The sequence below is a fragment of the Eutrema salsugineum genome, unplaced genomic scaffold (assembly GCF_000478725.1).
Source record: "Eutrema salsugineum unplaced genomic scaffold, Eutsalg1_0 scaffold_2, whole genome shotgun sequence".
NCBI classification, from domain to species: Eukaryota; Viridiplantae; Streptophyta; class Magnoliopsida; order Brassicales; family Brassicaceae; genus Eutrema; species Eutrema salsugineum.
This window is the reverse complement of record NW_006256829.1, coordinates 2729381-2749806: the sequence shown is the minus strand read 5'-3', so window position 1 is coordinate 2749806 and position 20426 is coordinate 2729381. Positions and strand designations below refer to the sequence as shown.

Genomic DNA, 20426 nt, shown 5'->3' with positions numbered 1-20426 from the left:
ATATACACAAGATTCTGCAGAAGCAGTGACCAGTGAGTGATAAAATAAATAAATAAAAACTGTTCATCTCAAGGAGTCTTAGCTTAATTAAGATCGTATTACTGCTAAACCGAATAGCTTTACACCTTTTTCTTTATTTGTTGTTTACTTAAATTAAATCATATCTCTTTTAGCGACAAAAAAAATCTCTTTTATATAAAAAGCCCACTGAATATAAAGCCCAAATTCATTGGACAACAAAAGTGTTTGTTTTTTCCCACCCTTCTTCTTCTTCTTCTTCAACCTTACGCCGCTATTCAAATTCAAGGTTTTTCCGAGGTTTTTGTCGATCTCAAACCTCTGATTCCATGGAAGAAGTTGAGAAAGTAGAGGAATTCGAAGAGCAGAGAGGTGTCAGAGAAGAAGAAAAAGTAGTAGAAGAAGAAGAGCCACATAAGAGTTTCGAGGAGCTCGGGCTTGATTCTCGTCTCATTCGTGCCCTAAGTAAAAAGGGTATAGAGAAACCCACTCTTATTCAGCAAACAGCCATTCCTTATATTCTGGTAATGATAAAAATCTCTACTTTCCTGTTAAAAAAGGTCGTGGCTTTCTAGAGTCTCTTTTTATGTCGTTGCTCATTGAATTGGAGTTGATTTTTACTGTATGTGTTCTTATAGAAAGGAAAAGATGTAGTTGCTAGGGCTAAGACGGGCTCAGGTAAGACCTTAGCATACCTTCTGCCATTGCTCCATTACCTATTTTCAGTTTCTGGGAGCAAGAAGAAGCTTGCTCCTTCTGCATTTGTTCTCGTTCCCTCTCGAGAATTATGCCAGCAGGTATGCTCTCGACGATTGTTTTCGTATTTTGCATAGATTTCGATAATCCATTGGGAAGTTTTTGATTTTGTTTGGATTGGAAAATAAAGGTCTACACAGAGGTTGCTTCGCTTATCGAGTTGTGTCGTGTTCAGCTGAAAGCAGTGCAGTTGACTAGTAGCATGCCTGCATCTGATATGGTTAGTGTTACATTTTTCACCATGACAAATAAATCTTCATATCGTAGTAACAACCGATTTTTGTTATCTTTGCTTAAAAAAAAATGTTTTCTTTGAATTTTTTTCCCAATTGCAGCGTAACGCATTGGCCGGACTGCCGGAGATTCTTGTCACCACACCTGCTTGTATTCCAAAATGTTTTGCCGAAGGAGTTTTAGATCCCGCAGCTATCAGTGACTCTCTTGAAATTTTGGTTCTTGATGAGGTTTGATAGATGTTTTCCTTTGAATTTTTGAGCTTCAATTATTTACAGTGGTGATGAGAGTTAGAGGCTATTTCAACGTTTCGAGAGTTCAATTATTTTGTTAAGAGATAGATCGTGTGTTCTTTTTATTCCTCTCATTGAAGAGATGTTGATATATCTTTTTTATCAGGCAGATCTTTTGTTGTCATATGGATATGAAGATAATCTAAGGTCGATAACTTCAATAGTCCCAACACGTTGCCGGCGCCTTCTTATGTCTGCTACCACGAGGTAACACATCTTTCTGGCTAATAATAATTCTTGTTAAGTTAAGCTCACATTTTCCTCTGAGCTTGTCTTAAATGGTTGAATCGTTTTTTTTGGAAAATGTCAGTTCTGATGTTGAAAATTTGAAGAAATTTTTGAGTCTGCACAACCCGGTCGTTTTGACCTTGCAAGAAGGTGCTGACAAGGAAGAGCCCGTCCCAAGCAATGTTCAGCAGTTTTGGGTATGGTTTGGTCGCTTAGATTTGTGTAAATCAATTTTGCGGATGATGTTTGGTTTTTAAGGTCACAGATGTGGGTCTGATTGATAATGGTGATTCGTGTGGTTTCTTGTCTTAGATTTCTTGCAGTGCTCAGGATAAACTGCTCCACATTCTTGCTCTCCTGAAGCTAGAGGTGGTTCAAAAGAAAATTCTGATATTCATCAATACGATTGACATGGGTTTCAAGCTGAAACTATTCGTGGAAAAGGTCAGTTTTGGTCACCTGTATGAGCATTCCGATTTATAATACTGTACTCATTTCTTCATCTCTGTGTGTGATTTGATGGAATCTACGGTACCATCCTGTAGTAATAATAATACTGAATTAATTTTGGTTTTTGTTTCTGCCAGTTTGGAATAAAGTCTGCTATTTTAAACGGGGAATTACCTCAGAATTCTCGGCTTCATATCCTTGAGGTACATCAACAAGTCACACACTTGTATACAATTTCTCTGGAAGTAGCTGCATTTCATATTTAAATCAATGTATGTTTGTACAGCAATTCAATGCAGGTCTTTTTGATTATTTAATTGCGACGGATGATAATAACCAAACCAAAGAAAAGGAAGAGGCTAAAGGTGAAGACAACAAGGAGAATAAAAAGAACAAAAGGCGCGGCAAGCCAAAGCTGGACGCTGAGTTTGGTGTAGTTAGGGGAATTGATTTCAAAAAAGTTCACACGGTAGGCTACTTGACTTTCCCCACAAGGATTTTCTCTTCTTTTCTTGCAATCATCTGGTGTTTTTGGTTCTTAATAGCGTTTCCTTTTTTTCCAGTGTTTTAGATTCTTCTTAACATTTCCTTGCAACTCTTTTTATGCACAGGTCATAAACTATGATATGCCTCTCGAGAATCTCGAGCTCAGGATTTAAGAAATGAGATAATCAACTCCGAAAAGTAAAGCAAGAATTTCAGATAACTGTTGTGTTGTTTAAGTCTCTGATTTTTTTCTCTTTTCGTCTTCTTCTTAACATCTCTCTATTTCTTTTACAGATTAAAGTCTCATTTCGAAGCTAATCCAAGAGACTTAGATCTACTGAAACGATGATAAGCTTCTGAGTAAGACTGCGCCTGCACCACATCTAAGGGACATCCCCGAGTATTTATTGGACCCAAAGACTCAAGAAGCAAGCAAGATGGTGAAGCTAGCCAGAGCCGCGATGGGCAATAACAGTAGGAGATCCGGTGCTCGCAACAACACAAACAAGAAACGATCAAGAAAATTCGGAGACCCACTCAAAACCTTCAACGTCAATGTAAAAACATAAGCTGACTCTCTCTCTCTCTCTCTCTCTCTTTTTCTATGCTTTTGTGTATCCGAGCTAACTTTTTTCTCTGCTGTTTGATTTCTTCAATCAACCAGGGATCTAATAAGAGAGGACATGGTGGCGGCATTGGCCAGAAGAAGGATGGTAAAGGATCTAACGACGGCTCCACCAAACACAAGAAACAGAAGACAGTCTAGAGTCTATGTTTTATTTGCTGATTGTGTAACCAAATTTTGACTAAGTTATGATCACACAAAAGAAAGGAGTCTTAACTTAAGATAGTATTACTGCTAAACCTAATAGCTTATTAGCTTCACACCTTGTTTACTTAAATGAAGGAGTAAAACCTACTGCAATTTAAAGACAAATACAGACAATAAAAGATGATTTTGAAACCACTTTTTCACTGGATCTACTTATCTCGTCTTCCACTACTGCATTGGCTAAACTCGACTAAGAACATCGGTTAGTAAAACTGCAGATTCCAGGCTCTGTCCTACCATCCAAACCTTGAAGTTTTTGGAGAAGTACTCTGCGTCGTTCCAAGCTTTGAGTAGCGCTAGAGAGAAAGGTCCCTGTATATGACCCTGAGGATCTTTGTATAACCAGTTTAACTTCTCTTTATCATAAGACAGAACCTGAACATCTTCAACTCTAGGGTCTACAGTCTCTCCATCATTGTTGTCCTCTTCATCATCATCGCTCAGTTCTATTATCTCTGATGGGTTTGGTCGAGCTTGAGTTCCGTTGTTATGATTACTTACAGTTACACTTGTCTGAAGCTGAGGAACATTAGACTCTTTAGTCGGCATCTCTTCTCCAATGGTGCCATTTTCCGGTTGCTCTACATCTCCATGGAGATATTCATCACCTGTAATTGAGAAGAATCCAGATTGGGATCAATGCCAAAACATCGCATTCTCTTTAACGGATGCTATAAAATACAGCAAACCATTAGCAGAACAACCAGTTGATGCAAATCAATCTCGAATCTGTAAAAGATCCCTACGTCAGTTTCTCTATCAAAACCAGCATAGCCACAAAGGAGCATAATTTGCTCGCTTTTTTTTTTTCAGATTCTGCCAAAGCAAGAAAAAAAAAATAAAGGAAAGAGAACAGTAGCGTAGAAGATGGCAACAATGAACCATGATGGTAAGATGCAACGCAGTGAAACAAGTAACCCTATATATAGTATGTTATGACGCACCTGCAGAAGCAGTCCATGTTGGCAATCTCCCGTTTAAGTCCATATCATAAGACGCAATTCCCGGAGTTGTGCTGGGGTTAGATATCAGAAAACCACTAAACTGTTGATCTTCTCCACCAAAGAGGTTTCGGACTTCTGGAGTTTCTTGGATGCTCGAGATTGGAGATTCACTCAATTGTTGTTCACTGTCAGCCTCGGGGGACGCTTCAGGGTCTGGTACAAGTTCCTCTCCAATAACTTCCGGAACTTGGTACAATAGCCGGGACTGTTCTTCTGGATTTTCAAGAAGCTCCCTTTTTTCCAGATACTCAGACAGCGTAACAACTCATGAAATCAAGAATAACAATTAACAAAGACGTTTTTTTGTTCCAAATCTCACTATCACTTTCTCCGAATGCTATGTATTCATTTAAAAGTAATATATATATATTCATAAAAAAGGATATTCTCTTCGCCATCCCTTCTCATTGGCCCGACGAATAAGCCTCTCTAACAATACAAGTTCTCTTCCGAGCCACTAAAAAGTTCAGTCACCAAAAGTTGACAGTCAGTCAAGAGATACAGGATCACGAGTCGCTTTTTCAGCTTAAAACACAGTTAAAAGTTGATCATCTTAATGTGACCATGGTAGTCATGCTCAAAAGCGAGATAAATAAGAGATACAGAAATGAAGCAAGAGATGAAGTTAGCAAGCATACGTGTTTTGTCAGATCTTCATGTAAACTTCGAGCCTTTTCTTCCATCTCCACCTAGCCAAAGGTTCAAATGAATCTTGATCAAACAGCTACAAAAACACAATCTAAAACGCTATAGACAGAAATGTGAGCAAGTTGTTGGGACAGATGTCAGATAAGTGCAAATCTTTAATAGAGCGTTGCAAATAATGCCTAAATAGGTATCTTCTCCTTCTTAACAGAAAAATAAACTTACAATTGTGGGCCTCTTAAGAGAACCGTTCTTTATTCTCTGATGCAAATCTTCACATTCCTCCTGCAATTTGTTTTACACAAAAGCTATGATATATAAATCATAGACTATAAAGGCTAGAATGGACGTTGGTCAAAAAAATTAATAATGAAAGATAGTACATCTAGATAACTAGAGAAAAGAAACCCAATAGCCGGATGAAAATTTGAGGAATGAACATTATTTCTAAGTAAATTACCTGGGAGAAATTATCATCAGATAGCACAGAGATAGAAACGTCTGTTATATAATTTGTAACCTGAAGAAGAAAATCGTCAGTCCCGGGTTCCTTCTTCACGCCTAGATAACAGACAACAACAAAAGTACAAAAAGAGCTCAACTTTCGACAACAGAACAGAGGTTCTTAAGCAAACAGGCATAATCGTAGAGGTGTGATTATCTTGTCCATAGAAATCACGGACGACGCCGACACAATCACAACATCAATATAGACTTGCAGAAAATTACCTGTCACCTGAACAAGCTGATAAGGGTTCTTCTGAAGATAATCATTGGGGTCAGACTTGATCCTCACAAAACTTGCCAGCATTTTACTCTCAAAGGTATCAGGAGACTTCACCAGTTCCTGGACTAAACTCTTTCTCAAGTAGAGAAGCTTGATATTATCAGTCACAATTGCAGCAAAAGTGCCATTAGGTTTCTGAACAACCTTTCTTGTCCGGTTAGCTATCTTGTCAGAGGGAGAAATGATCTGCGGTTCATCCTCGAAGAGGAAATCAAATTCTGAATCATCCTGGTTCTCTTGATAATGCTTTTCCAGCAGGTCATAGACTTTGATTCTCAATATCGTCTTAGTCCCAAAAAGCGAGATCAACTTATGGTCGCATGCAACTCTCTTCTTATTTGATGGATCTAAGAGGCCATTCTCTGAGATATACCTTGCAATAGTATCACTAACCTCAAATCTGGAGATCTTGTGTGTTGTATCTTTACCAAGGGATTGGAGAAACTCAATGAGTTGTCTCGAGCCCCATCCTACAAATTGGAATCGTTTGGGTCTCGCTTTCCTTTTCCTCGAACCAGTCGAATAGACATTACCCTCCTCAACCCAGGTTATATCCCCCATTACACCCGCTTCAACCCCAAAAAAAAAGGTTCTCTCTTTAAGCCTCTAAAAATACAATATAACCTATTCGACTAGAACCAGTGCCGAATCAAGCTCAAGAAAACTCTAAACCCTACAACGGAAGGCGAAGCACATATTATTCCTGATTCTCACTTCCAGAAGGCAAACAAAACTCGTCGCGTCGAAGAAATTTCCATTTGAGTATTTGACAAGTGTAAGAAATCCCAAATGGAAAGAGATAGAGAGTAAAAACTGCAACTTTGACTAATCTACGATGTGGAAGGAACCCACCGACGAATCGCCTAAATTACTCGCTTGAGAAGAAAATGAGGGAAAGCACAAAAACCCGGCGGAGAAAAAGATCGGAGAGAGCTCAGATTCTCCGGGGACCTTTCATATAGAATCACCACATCATTCCCCTTTTCCGGTTTCTGTTTATTAGTTAAGTCAAGTTTTTATATTCGTAAATGGAGCTACCAAAAAGAAAGAAAAAGAAAAAAAAAAGTTACAAACATCAGCAATATCTAAACAATTTACATCAGCAAAATCTACGTAATTATTTTTTTATGACAAACCATATAAGCAACAAATTGTGTATATTCATTTACTAAACTATATATATTCAGGAGATTTGAAAATGTAAAAACATTGTAGAATTAAATTTAACCCGCGTTATATAGTTGGCGCGAAACTTTTTTTTAAATAAAATTGTTTTGAGATTTAAGAATTTTTTTTATCTTAATTTTATAATATATTTAACTTTTAATTATATATATAAAGATGTCAAATTAAACTAATCTGTTTATTTAATCTATTTAAAATTTTTTAAAAATTTTGTTTTGGCTAATCCAAAAACATATATAATCCTGAATACATAACTTTGCACTATTTAATGATTCTAATTTTTGTGGTCAGTCCAAAATCTCTTACAAAAGTTAATTTTTTTGTGTCTAACTATTTATAAATTAGAAATATACTTTTCAACTTTTATTTTTATATATATTCAAGTAAAATATAAAAAAATTATAATGAAAAGTAAAATAAAATTTTGAATATATATGAATTGCTATTATTTTATATATATATATATATAAATAATAATTAAAAACCTAAATAAGAAATAGTCTCTTTAATGAAAAATATATACTTTCCAAATTTTCTTACATAATTTTAAAAAATAATTATATCATTTCTTATTTCAACTATATTTTTTTATTTATAATAGCATTTCATGTAATAACTTACACATTTAAATTTATTTTTAAAATGTCATTTAAATAATAGTATAGAGATTGATATCTACATCTGGATTTATAGGTCTATTAAAAAAATAGTTTAGTATATGATATTAAATTAAGTAAAGAGATCTCTGCATATACAGTATACTTAATTATCAATTTAGAAAATAATATGGACATGAATGGTAGATGAATAAATTCTAGAATGAAATTAAACGATAAACACGAATAATATTGGAGAACAAATGAAAATTATGAAAAAGCTAGTGATACTTTTCCTTTCTACTTTTTTCCCCCACTAATATTAATATATCAGAAAGCAAGCTAAAATATATAGAGCATCTCCATGTGCTACGCCATTTTTTTAATTCAAAATGAAGTTAAAATCTAACTTCAATGCATTGTTCCATTATTTAACTAAAAAAAAAAAAGAATAGTTACATTAGCAAACAAACACTAAATTTATATATATTTGGAAAACTGAATCAGGAGATTACATTTTGTCAACTAGATAAATTATTCAGACAGGGAAAGCTGCAAAATGGACAGTGAATATCATTTGACTGTTGCAGTCGGTAGATATGAACATCAATTCCCGCAAGCCTTCAGGAACTGGGGAACTAGTTTCTGCCCAAAAAAACATCAAATGTTTCTAGAAAAACTATTCCTCACATGTTTACCAAAATAAAAACTGTTCTATATGGTCGCACCGACATTAGGGAGCTGTACGTAGAACTTGCATTGAAAACTGTATCGTAAAGTTTCAAATACTGAAAGCAGAGAATCCGAGGGTTACCATGCGAATATCTTGATGAGAATGTGAAGGTGTTGGTACAAAAACTTTGCATTTATTTTCGACGAAACAGAATAAGCTGGAATCGAGCAATTTGATGTTAATTAATGTGATGTATTATTATTGATTTGTGAGCTGTTTGACTTTCGGATATTGATGAGCTGACTTCGAGCATACCACTCAGGTTCCATGCCGGATCAAACTTCTCTATTTTCCATCAGTCGATGCATTTTGAGTCATCGTTCCATGGCTTAGGGTTCCGAGTAGGCTTATCGCCTCCTTAAGTCCCAAGCTTTCTCTATATTAGGGCTTATCGCCTCCAATTAAGTCCTTCGAGCCAACTAAAATTAATCGGATAAAAATATAAGAGAAGAAGAAAATTATCAAAGTTACATAAAAACAAACCCATCCAAATTTTAAAAGAAAACAAAATCCGAATCGGAATCAGCTTCGGGAATTCAAACCATTGCATTGCATGGTAATTCAGTTTTTATTTTGTTTTTAATATATGTTGAAAAATGGATTTTTAAAACACTTAAAAGAATCAGTTTTAGTAGGATTGCAAAATATGATTACTCCATTTTGGAGTTTAAAATTTAAAAGAGGCTTGAAGAAGGTCTTGGATACTTTTCAAGCTTATATCATCTCCAAGCTTACTGTTGAATCCATTAAAATAAGAATGAACATGTTTATAATAGTTTTGAACACATAAAATCACAAAACAAAAAGAGCCTTTAAGATTTATTAATCTTTAATAACTTTGGATTTCTTCTTGGAAGATTTATCACCAGATGCAACAGCAATATACTCCTCTGCATTCACACTCGCGTGTGTCTTCTTCTGCTTCTTCAACTCTTTTGTCTTGCTCTGCAAAACCACAAATCGTCAAGAACAAAAACCAGCTCAGTGCCAGTTCCCCTCGATTTGAACCACTGAACAGCAAGAAGACATACAGATATCATTACCTTCAAGGATTTTGTTAACTCGGTTATATCTTTCTTGCCCTCCTCAGATTTGTTTGAGTTGTTGCTGTTCTGCATAGGTTCCTGCAAGAACCAGTCCAAGGAGTAGTCTTAGAAACTTTTAGAACAAAGGAGAGACGCGATTTAGATATTTGTGACAACCAAGGCAGAAGAGAGACCTCAGGTGGGAGGAATGAGGCATCTCTCTGTCTTTTCTTCTCTGTACTCTTCTCTGTCTGTTTCTCTTGCTTCTCCTGCCACTTTTTCTCTGACTTCTTTTTGTCACTCAACCAGTGCTCTCCAGACTCCAGTTGATAATCAATCTGGAAAACAATCACACAACAAGGTCAAAACCATGCATTAACATGGAAGGATTTAGAGGAAAAGGAAACCCAAAGACGATTAACATTATCATCAAAAGCTGAAACTAGAAGAATAATTTGCGTAAGAAGCAAGTTTTCTTGCCTTTCTAGGCATTTGAGGAGGAGGGAATGGTGTGTATGACTTCTCCTTCTTGCTTTTAGGCTTCTTTTGCTGAACATTCTTCCTGAAAAATCAATTTTGAAACAGATAGATGCGCTCGTGAGTTACTGAAATATCAAGAGAGATCACTCGATTAACTCATCAAGAATAAAAAGACGGCCCGTACTTCTTGAATTTAGGAAGAAACCTATCCCAGCTTTCGGTTGCAAGCGCTGGATCCTTTTCCAGTTCCTTTCTCATCATGAGATTCTGCAGAACCAAGTGCGGAAACATATGAACCAATTTGACACAGTCTAAAGACAAATCCAAAACACCTTCCCACGAAAGTACAAGTGACAGAATTTTTTTTGATACACACCTTTATATGATATACAGGATGCATTATATTCTGTACGCACTCTTCCACAATCTTTCTGACTTGTTTGAGACCTTTAAAAGAACCCATTGCGGCTACCGTACTTCCCTATTAGATGCAGATAAACCCCAAGGAACAAAGAAAATATCAAAAACCCAAAGAGAAAATTAACGTACCACAGTAGTAAAACATTTGCAAAAGAAACACAATTACCTGAACTAAAATGTAACAGTTGGTTAATATTTCCAGCGCCTGCAAGCAGCCAAAATCATTAAGCCTCAAAGAAAAACGCAAACAAAAAGTATTCGGGATCGTGCATAAGAATACAATAGTTTCACACAACCTCTTAAGCATTACACTACTAGCATCACTAAGACTATCTCTAAATATGTCCATTAATCATAGGACAAAGTACCAGATAGTTTACACACCTTCAAGGTAGAAGAATTAGGACCCACAAGCCGCTGCCTTCTTTTAACAAATCTTTCCTGAAAAGATAGTCTGTATTAGGACCCCGTGACAATGCATGCCAGATGCATATGAAAATTAAACATATTCGCCAAATGCATGCTGAAGCAATTTAACAGGAAGTCATCAAGTATTCCATGTTTATACTAGAATTTGTGGCCAGAGTTAAAAAGGTGGTCTTTTGATATACCAAAATGTATTCACTTAGCTTAGGCCTAATACTGAAACTAAGATTGCCTTTGTACCTTATTCCGAACCAAGTTTCCGATCTTGATGATATCACATTGCATTTCATCTTCCAGAATCTTAATCGCCTGTAATGTAAGTGATGAAAATCCATTAAGCAGCATACACCCAATATATCAGAAAAATTAAGACTTCAAACTAAATAGAAGACAGGATTACGATTCAAGCTGAGCTTCTGATGTGTGGCACAGAATATACCTGAGGAGCAGGGACACTTCTCGATAGAAGCTGGATCAAATCCCTAGCTTTGACAATGATATACGGATCTCTTGTCTTTCTCGTCGTCGAAACAGTCATAGAACCTTCAACCTACCATATGCAATAACCAAAGTCCAAACAGATCAAATGAAAAACCCCAAAAAAGGCCAAATCAACGAAACAAATCCTAATTTATTTTAAGCGGCGAACGCACCAGGTTGAGTTTGCAGGCGACGCCGTATTCTTTGAGAGCGGATTCGACTCTGGGCCAAGAATCCTGAAGATACTGCTCTCTGTATCGAGGAAATAGTGTGGAGAATGAGCTCACTTCGAGCATACCGGTCGGATTCCATGCCGGATCGAACTTCTCGATTGTCCAACGGTCGATGTTTGGGTCATCGTCCCATGGCTTCGGCTTGTTGTGTTTACCTTTTTTCCTCACCTTGTTTTCCAGTTTCTGCTCATCATGCTGAAGCTCCTCCATCTCCGCCATTGACGACATCAGTTAATACCCTAGAGACGGCGGCGATGCTTTTTGCTTATATTAGGGTTTACCGCCACTTTAAGTCGGACGAAAAATAAGAGGAGAAGAAATATTATGAAAGTTAAAGGAAAAACAAAAACAGATAAACAAACCGGTCCAAATCATAAACCGGAGTGACTGAACCAAAAATGAAATGGTTGGATCTTTTGGCGCTGGCTAGTAAATTAGTAATGGGTAGTTGGCGGACATCCCGAAGTTGCTAACCGAACTAGAGTCTTTACACTCTGTTCAAATCGCCTAAAACCTTCTTCTTCCCCATTTTGCACACACAAAATCTCTCAAACAAAATGATTCATCATTGCTCCATCACAAAACCCACTTTCTCGGTTTCGATATCGACCCACAAGCATCATCATTCAGCTAGCTTCTTGAATTTGGGTTTCAGAATCCGATGCGAATCCGGTGATGTCTCGTCGTCGTCGATGCGGTCCAATGCGTTGTCATTGTCGTCGGAGATGGATGATTCGTTCTTGAAGAAGAATCTGATGGAGTCAGAAGGGAAAAAGAGCGAGCCTTACCCTGGAGGAATGCCCAAGATGGGTCCTTTCACAGGGAGAGATCCGAATGTTAAGAAACCTTCTTGGTTGAGACAAAAGGCACCGCAGGGAGACAAGTTTCAGGAGGTGAAGGAGTCGCTATCTCGTCTCAATCTCAATACTGTTTGTGAAGAAGCTCAGTGTCCTAATATCGGCGAGGTTAGCATTTTCGATTCAGCGTTTATGAATCCTCTGATCTTGAATATTAGTGAAATTCATCAACCTCCATGGATTTTGAGTCGATTGATGAGTAAACCAGCTGCTAATTCTATAATTTTTGCTCTAGATTTTGTGGGTATTGGTGTTCAAAAGAAATGAAAGCAATACTTTTTAAAGCTTTTTATTTAAGATAATGAAATTAGCTTTTGATATGCAGTGTTGGAATGGAGGTGGTGATGGTATAGCAACTGCAACCATCATGGTTCTTGGTGATACTTGTACTCGTGGCTGTAGATTTTGTGCAGTTAAAACCAGTAGAAACCCTGCTCCTCCTGATCCAATGGAACCAGAGAACACTGCTAAGGCCATAACCAGTTGGGGGTGAGTGTCTTTTATTTGATTCCCAACTAATGAAGATGGGTTGAAAATCTAGAAAATGGGGTCATTGCAGTTTCAATAGTCATTTATACATATACATTTAATGACGAGAAACTTAGGTTATTGAAACCTTATGTCTTTGTGAATTTGTGGTCGGTCTAATATGATATGGTCTCTTGGCTTTTCCTTTGTTGCAGTGTAGATTACATAGTTATTACCAGCGTTGACCGCGACGATCTACCTGATGGTGGAAGTGGACACTTTGCGCAGACTGTTAAAGCTATGAAGGTCAGTCTTATTGTTTATGCCTTTTAAGAAAATTATTTTTCATTCACGCTGTGCCTGTGATCTCTTAAGAATACTGTTTTCTCCATTTCTCGAGTTCTGGTTTCAAGAGTGTTTATGATATGAAAAGATTGAGTGCAACAAAGTGAAATTTTGTTCTCATCTTTGTAGAGACTTAAGCCGGATATAATGATAGAGTGCTTAACTTCTGATTTCCGTGGTGACTTGGAAGCTGTTGACTCTCTGGTACACTCGGGGTTGGATGTTTTTGCTCACAATATCGAGACTGTGAAAAGGCTCCAGCGACTTGTGAGGGATCCTAGGGCTGGGTAAGCGTTCTTTTCTTGTTCTTTATATTTATGGATTGTGAAATTGGTTATGGCATGAAATCATCCTCTGTTAAGGGAAGTCAACTTGTCTCTAATTACATTGTCCGTTACGTCCTCAGTCAGTTAAATGTCCTTATAATTTGGAGAATGCAGATATGAGCAGAGCATGTCGGTTTTGAAACACGCAAAGATCAGCAAACCTGGAATGATCACAAAGACTTCCATAATGCTTGGTCTTGGAGAAACAGACGAAGAGTTGAAGGAAGCAATGGCTGATTTAAGAGCTATCGATGTTGACATTCTAACACTTGGCCAGTATTTACAGGTAGAAATACTTGTTTCAGACATCATTTGCAAGATTCATATTTCCAACGCAGAAAGATTCCAAATTCAGCATGGACGATTTTAGAACTCTTTTTCTCTTGTTCCACAATGCAGCCAACTCCATTGCATTTGACTGTGAAAGAGTATGTCACACCTGAGAAATTTGATTTCTGGAAAACCTATGGAGAATCCATTGGATTTCGCTATGTTGCAAGTGGTCCATTGGTAAAGTCACACGAACTAGCTCTTAGTTTCAATCTCTTCATGTCAAAATATCTGAGACCTCTTAACATTGAATAACCAGAAATGTGCTTGTTTGATTTGGATATATATTTTTTTGTTGCAGGTGAGATCTTCATACAGAGCAGGAGAACTTTTTGTTAAGACAATGGTGAAAGAAAGCTACGCTAAATCTCTGTCTAAATAGCAACACTTGGCTATTATAATACCTAAGAATGAAAGCTGAGAGACTCAACACAAAGCCTTTCTCTATAATTCTCTTTTCCTGTCTTCTAGTTGACTTCATTCATTTTGGTAATCTATCCAATAACCACTGTGGATATATATACATTTTTTTGTTGTTATGTTTTATAAATCGTGTCAATAATATCTGGAGATTCGTCTCAAGATATTTTACTGTGTAGCATTCTCGATCTGAAGCCACAAGTTCCTCATCCTTTCAAGACTTCCACTGTCTTTTAAGTCTCAACGGGTGACACGCGTCGCATTTCTATATCCTGGCTTTAATTTTAGCCCAAATAATTAACAAAATTGCTAATCACCTAATTAACTTAATCATCTTGTATAAATTCAGGGGAGCTTAAGATTTTTTTTTTTTGTTGCTTGTCTACTCTCACTTTCCGTCTTCAGATACTTTTTTTTTTCCCTCCGGCCTCGGACCTGAGCAGATGACTAGCGGATTCGCGGTGTCACCGGCGATTGTTGCCGCCGTTCGTCCTCCGGCATCACAAGACTGTTTCTCTGCTGTCTCTGTTAATGGACCCAAAGCGATCTACGCTTCTTCTTGTTCTTCAATCGTCGCAACTATCTCATTATCTACTTCTTATGGTCGAAGCAAATGCGCCATCTCCATCTCGCGAAAGAATCCACGATCGACGATTCGCCGCGATATTACTGTGAAATCGGCGGCTTCTGTGGACGCTGATCTTTCGACGCCGGCTTCATCGGAGACGGAGGAGGATGAGAAGGCGAAGGCGAAAATTGGGGCTAGGGTTAGGGTTACGGTGCCGTTGAAGGTTTACCATGTAGTTCGCGTGCCGGAGGTTGAATTGATGGGAATGGAAGGTTTTATCAAAGACTACGTCGTCCTCTGGAAAGGGAAGCGAATCTCAGCTAATCTGCCGTATAAGGTACAGTTCGTGAAAGAGATCGAAGGTCGTGGTCCTGTCAAATTCTTCACGCATCTCAAGGAAGACGAGTTTGAGTTTCTTGATCCGTGATTTTTGATACAAAAAAAAGGCAATCTTTTTCTCCTCTTCACTGAGAAAATCTGCGTTTAGCGTTGTGAATGGTTTGTATTACTTGTGTATACATTTAGCATATTATATACATACATTTTCACCGGTGCTTGACTCCTTCATTGCTTTTTCTAGTATAGTTTCGTTTTTGTTGGAGAAATTAAAAGCTGCCTTGATCATGAATCAAATGGGTAATTCAAGCTTGAAAGTCTACTAAATTGATTTATTGCATCTCATCTGATGGATTCACTTCAAATCAATATTATCTTGTCCTCAAAATATATCATCTATTGTTTGGATTGTGAAGTATATTGTAGCATATACTAGATAGTGGATTGTAGTGGGCGTGAGAGTGTTAAACGAATTGGTTCCTGTAACTCTGTGAGCGTTTAAGGTTTGTTCAAATGAATCTTAATTCTTATGCTGCAAATCTCTTTGTTGGAGTTTAGGACTACAAAAGCTGAACTAAGGTCTAAGAGTAATGAAATCATATGTTCTTGGTGCCTTGGTCAATTGCTCTCTGTTTAAATTTTTTTGTAGGAGAGAAATTGGTGACCTTTAAGTCCTTGTGATGCTTACTCTGTGAGTGTTGGATGGTTATTTTGCTACAAAGTCCAAATCTTTGGTGTAGCCAAATTGTTTAATACGGTTTTTGTTGAGAAATGATAAGAACTTCTCTGTTTTACTTTGCGAAATCTCTCACTATCACTCTCGTTTGATCGACACTCGTGTGTTTAAGAGCATAAAGTAAATGACACACAAGATTTATCCAGTTCACGTTCCAAATCGGAAACGCTACGTCTGGCCGAGACTTGCTCGGAAATCCACTAGAAAGCTCGGTTACACAACCCTTTGGTTACACAAACCCTTAGAGAACAAGCTATAAGCTCACAGCTGCCTCTCTCAATGCTCTTAACTCTCTTAACCCTAATGTCTCAGCTTTAGACACCTTTTATACTCCTCAGAATCACCGCCACACGCCTCTTCCTCTTTTCCGTACTCTGTTTTAAATTACAGAGGAAGGAGACAAAATGTCTATGCCTTTTGCACGAGGTTAATTACTCCTCTTGCCCTTGGTGAGTTGTATAAGTCTGCACGTGAGCTCCTCGTGCCTTTTGTTTCTTCTATAAGCTGAGACCTTCTGCTTGAGTTAGAGTCTTCATGACACTTAGGCAATTCTTTCAACAAAACTCCACCTTGCCGTAGTGTCAGACCTTATGATTTCCTGCTTTCTTTCTAGTGTATCTTGATTTCCATCTCGGATCCTGATCTTGGATCAGTTGCTGGTTATCCTGAGCTTCTTCAGTGCGCTCAGGAACTTGCTAACTGGTAGCACTTTGGTGAGAAGATCCGCTGGATTGTAAATTGTGGATATCTTCAACACCTTAACTTCACCATCACTTATCGCATCACGAATGTAATGAAACCTTGTCTGAATGTGCTTAGTTCTTTCGTGATGAACAGCATTCTTTGCTAGAGCTATAGCACTTTGAGAATCACAATGGATATCAACCGGTCCTTGTGAGAATCCCAACTCATTCGTCAACTCTTTAAGCCAAACAGCCTCTTTTGCAGCCTCAGTTAAGGCCATATACTCTGCCTCTGTCGTTGAGAGGGCCACCACTGGTTGTAGGCCTGATTTCCAGCTTACGATGTTTCCTCCCACAGTGAATGTGTACCCTGTGATGGACCTCCTTCTATCAAGGTCAGCGGCATAATCAGAATCGCAGTAACCTGTTACTACAAATTCCCCTTCTTTTCTATACTGCAGTTTGGTGTCTATTGACCCCTTTATGTATCTGAGGACCCATTTGACGGCTTGCCAATGACTTATCAAAGGTTTACTCATAAATCTGCTAATAACACCAACCGGATAAGCCAAGTCTGGTCTTGATCCAATCATTGAATACATTATGCTTCCCACAGCATTTGCGTAAGGTATGGATCTCATCTGATCGGCTTGCTCATCCACTTCATCATCTGTTGCGGCTTTAAGCCTCATATGTGTTCCCAATGGTGTTTTAACAGACTTACACTCTTCCATCCTAAACGTTTTCAGAACTTTCTGCAGATAGCTTTCTTGTGACAACTCTAGAACACCTTCGGACCTGTTTCTTGTAATTTCCATACCCAGAATCCTCTTTGCTGGTCCTAAATCCTTCATCTCAAACTCTGAACTCAGACTTTCCTTCAACTTTCTTATTGTCTCCTTGTTCTTTGATATGATTAACATATCATCGACATATAACAGCAAGAAAGTTCTCTCTTCCTCATTAGTCTTCTTGAAGTACACGCAGCAATCTCTTAGACTCCTTGAATACCCTGTGGACTTCATAAATGAGTCGAACCTTTGATTCCACAGTCTTGGAGATTGTTTCAGCCCGTATAATGACTTTTTCAGCAAACACACTTTCTCAGGTGATCCCTTGTCTTCATAACCCTCTGGCTGGCTCATGTAAATGACTTCATCTAAACTCCCATGTAGAAATGCAGTCTTTACGTCAAGCTGTTCCAGTTCTAGATCAAAATGAGCAACTGCAGATAGCATTAACCTTATCGAGACATGTTTAACAACCGGTGAGAAAATCTCTTGAAAATCAATTCCTTCTCTTTGAGAGTAACCCTTTGCAACAAGCCTTGCTTTGAATCTTGGTTTCTCCACACCTGGAATGCCCAGTTTTCTTTTAAATACCCACTTGCAGCCAATGATTCTTTGTTTTTCTGGTCTTTCCACAAGATCCCATGTATGGTTCTTGTCAAGTGAGAGTATTTCCTCATCTGCTGCAGCTTTCCAATACTCGCTATCTGCATCCTGCATTGCTTCTCTGTAACTTGTTGGCTCTAGCAGTCCCCCATCCTCTGTTAGATTATATGCGAATCCTGAATCTCCAAGTTCGTCATATCTTTTAGGTGGCCTTGATGGTCTCCTTTTCCTGTCTCTTGCCAACTGATAATCTGCAAGACTTGGAGGCATATAGTCCTCTTCTTCTGAGTCTGTTTCCATTTCTTGGTCATAGCCTTGATATGGCGATGTCAAGTCTGGTTCCTTGTCACTTTGATCAGTAGCTCCACCTTGAGCTGTTTCGATCTCTTCATTTACTTCTGTTCCAACAGGCGAATCTATGATGGACACAACTCTCTCTTGTTGTGATTCCTCTTCTTCTTTGTCTCTTGGTCCAGAATCTTTGAACATTATCTCCTCATTGAAAACAATGTCTTTACTGATCACAACCTTCCTGTCGTCAATTAGCCACACCCTGTATCCTTTTACTCCTGATGGGTACCCTAGAAACACTCCCTTCTTAGCTCTTGGATTTAATTTTCCCTGGTCTGTGTGAACATACGCAATGCACCCGAAGCTCCTCAAAGTACTCAAGTCTGGTAAAGCTCCTGTCCATGCTTTTTCGGGTATCTCGTACTCTATTGCAGAGGTTGGAGATCGGTTTATGACATAGACCGCTGTGGCAGCTGCTTCTGCCCAAAACATCTTTCCCAGTCCTGATTCACTTAACATGCTTCTTACCTTGTCCATAATCGTTCTGTTCATCCGTTCTGCAACCCCATTTTGTTGCGGTGTGTAAGTACATGTTCTATGTCTTACAATACCTTCTTGTTTGCAGAAATTATCAAACTCTTGGTTGCAGAACTCTAACCCATTGTCAGTTCTTAGTCTCTTCACTTTCTTGCTTGACTGATTTTCCACCATTGTCTTCCATTCAACGAATGCTCTAAAAGCTTCATCTTTCCTCTTGAGGAAATAGATCCACACCTTTCTTGTGTAATCATCTATGAATGTGATAAAGTACTGACAATTTCCCAAGGAGTTTGGCACTGATGGTGCCCCCCAAAGATCCGAATGAATGTATTCTAGCTTCTCCCTTGTGACATGTTTTGCTGACCCGAAACTAACTCTGTGAGACTTCCCATAGACACAATCTTCGCAGAAATCGAAGCCTTTAACTTTGTCGGCTTGAAGACAACCCTTCTTGACCAGAATCTCTGTATTTTTATGACTCATATGACATAGTCTACTGTGCCACATCTTGGCTTCATCCTTGGAGTTTGTAACTGAATTTGCAGCTCCAGTTACAACTGTTCCCTGCATGATGTATAAGGTACCTGTCTTCTTTCCCTTTAACACTGTTAAACAGCCCTTGGTAACCTTCAATACCCCATTCTTCGATTGAAACCAGCAGCCTTGATCTTCTAACGTTCCCATCGAGATCAGGTTTTTAGACATTTCAGGAACATATCTCACGTTTGTAAGTAAAACAGTTGTGAGATCATCATTTCTGATTCTTATGCTTCCAATGCCTTTTACTTCAGAGTATGTCATATTTGCCATCTTCACTCTTCCAGTCTTCGTTTCATCAAACTCGACGAACCAGTCCCTCCTTGGTGTCATGTGAAATGAGCACCCAGTGTCCATTATCCATTCATCTTCAATGTCTCCACCTACTGCATTGAGCTCCTCAGTGATCGTTAGAGCTGCTGCATCTGTGATGAGTCCTTCGACATTTGAAGACTCTCCCTTTTCCGAGTTATTTCCTTTCTTGTTCCTTTCCTTCCAGACATAACACTGTTTCTTGTAGTGTCCTTCCTTGCCACAGATCCAGCACACCTTTTTATCTCTAGACTTTGATCTACTGTTTTTTCTGTCAGCGCTCTTGTCTCTCTTTTCAGATCTACCTCTGTCTTGTGCAAATAGAGCTTCTGAGCTGTTCTTGAGCGTCTTTCCATTTGCTCCAAGCTCAAGTATCTTAGACCTGATTGCACCTGTTATTTCATCTAGAGCAAGAGTCGTTTTGCAGTATTTCAAAGTCTCTTTGAGCTGATCAAACTGTCTTGGCAATGACATGAGCAAGACTATTGCTTGGTCTTCGTCTGGAACTGTAACTTTCACGTTCTCCAGATCAGATATTAGCTTGAAGAAATCGTTTACGTTATCTTCGATGGTCATAGATTCACTCATCTTGTATCCATAGAGCCTTTGCTTTAAATAGATACGGTTTGGTAGAGACTTTGCCATGAACATCTGATCTAACATCTTGATCATACCTGCAGCCGTTTTCTCCTTTATGACTTTCCTTAGAACGTGGTCTCCTAGGCTCAGTATAACTGTAGATCTGGCTTTTCCCCTCTTCTCCTTCAGTCCCTTATCTTCTGGCTTCGCTGGTGTTGGGGCTGTAGGTGGTGTATCTCCTTCTGCAACTGATTCATCACTTTCAGTGACTTCCTCATTATCTAGCCCTTCCAACAAACCCAGAAGCTCAAGGTGAGCTAAAAGTTTCTCTTTCCAGAGGATATAATCCCCTTCTCCGTCAAACTTTTCCACTTCTGTGCGTCCAGAAGTCAT

The 20426-nt window shown here is 38.4% G+C and overlaps 3 protein-coding genes and 1 pseudogene across 4 annotated transcripts; 2 read left to right on the top strand and 2 right to left on the bottom strand.

Annotated features, from left to right (window-relative positions):
* The first annotated feature begins 335 nt into the window (after window positions 1–335).
* Window positions 336–3255, top strand: LOC18017599 (annotated as a pseudogene).
* Window positions 3256–3265: 10 nt separating this feature from the next.
* Window positions 3266–6711, bottom strand: LOC18017597 (uncharacterized protein At5g08430). The gene is made up of 7 exons (XM_024155869.1): window positions 5676–6711; window positions 5407–5507; window positions 5172–5231; window positions 4940–4990; window positions 4688–4758; window positions 4242–4558; window positions 3266–3905 (listed from the first exon to the last, which is right to left on the bottom strand). The coding sequence occupies exons 1-7, from the start codon at window positions 6292–6294 to the stop codon at window positions 3478–3480; spliced, it is 1647 nt and encodes a 548-aa protein (XP_024011637.1). The 5' UTR covers window positions 6295–6711; the 3' UTR covers window positions 3266–3477.
* Window positions 6712–8938: 2227 nt separating this feature from the next.
* Window positions 8939–11604, bottom strand: LOC18017596 (KRR1 small subunit processome component). The gene is made up of 11 exons (XM_006399272.2): window positions 11252–11604; window positions 11038–11148; window positions 10839–10907; window positions 10557–10613; window positions 10339–10377; window positions 10129–10233; window positions 9937–10019; window positions 9753–9834; window positions 9467–9610; window positions 9291–9371; window positions 8939–9192 (listed from the first exon to the last, which is right to left on the bottom strand). The coding sequence occupies exons 1-11, from the start codon at window positions 11537–11539 to the stop codon at window positions 9070–9072; spliced, it is 1182 nt and encodes a 393-aa protein (XP_006399335.1). The 5' UTR covers window positions 11540–11604; the 3' UTR covers window positions 8939–9069.
* Window positions 11605–11827: 223 nt separating this feature from the next.
* On the top strand, window positions 11828–15186 carry LOC18017595 (lipoyl synthase, chloroplastic). Of its 2 annotated transcripts, none has more exons than XM_006399271.2 (7): window positions 11828–12276; window positions 12494–12657; window positions 12852–12942; window positions 13111–13268; window positions 13422–13593; window positions 13707–13817; window positions 13939–14249. In XM_006399271.2, the coding sequence occupies exons 1-7, from the start codon at window positions 11869–11871 to the stop codon at window positions 14017–14019; spliced, it is 1185 nt and encodes a 394-aa protein (XP_006399334.1). In that variant the 5' UTR covers window positions 11828–11868; the 3' UTR covers window positions 14020–14249. The 2 variants fall into 2 exon arrangements, with proteins under 2 accessions (XP_006399334.1, XP_024011639.1); XM_024155871.1 differs by lacking the exon at window positions 13939–14249 and adding an exon at window positions 14501–15186 and having other exon boundaries at window positions 11831–12276.
* The last annotated feature ends 5240 nt before the right edge of the window (window positions 15187–20426 follow it).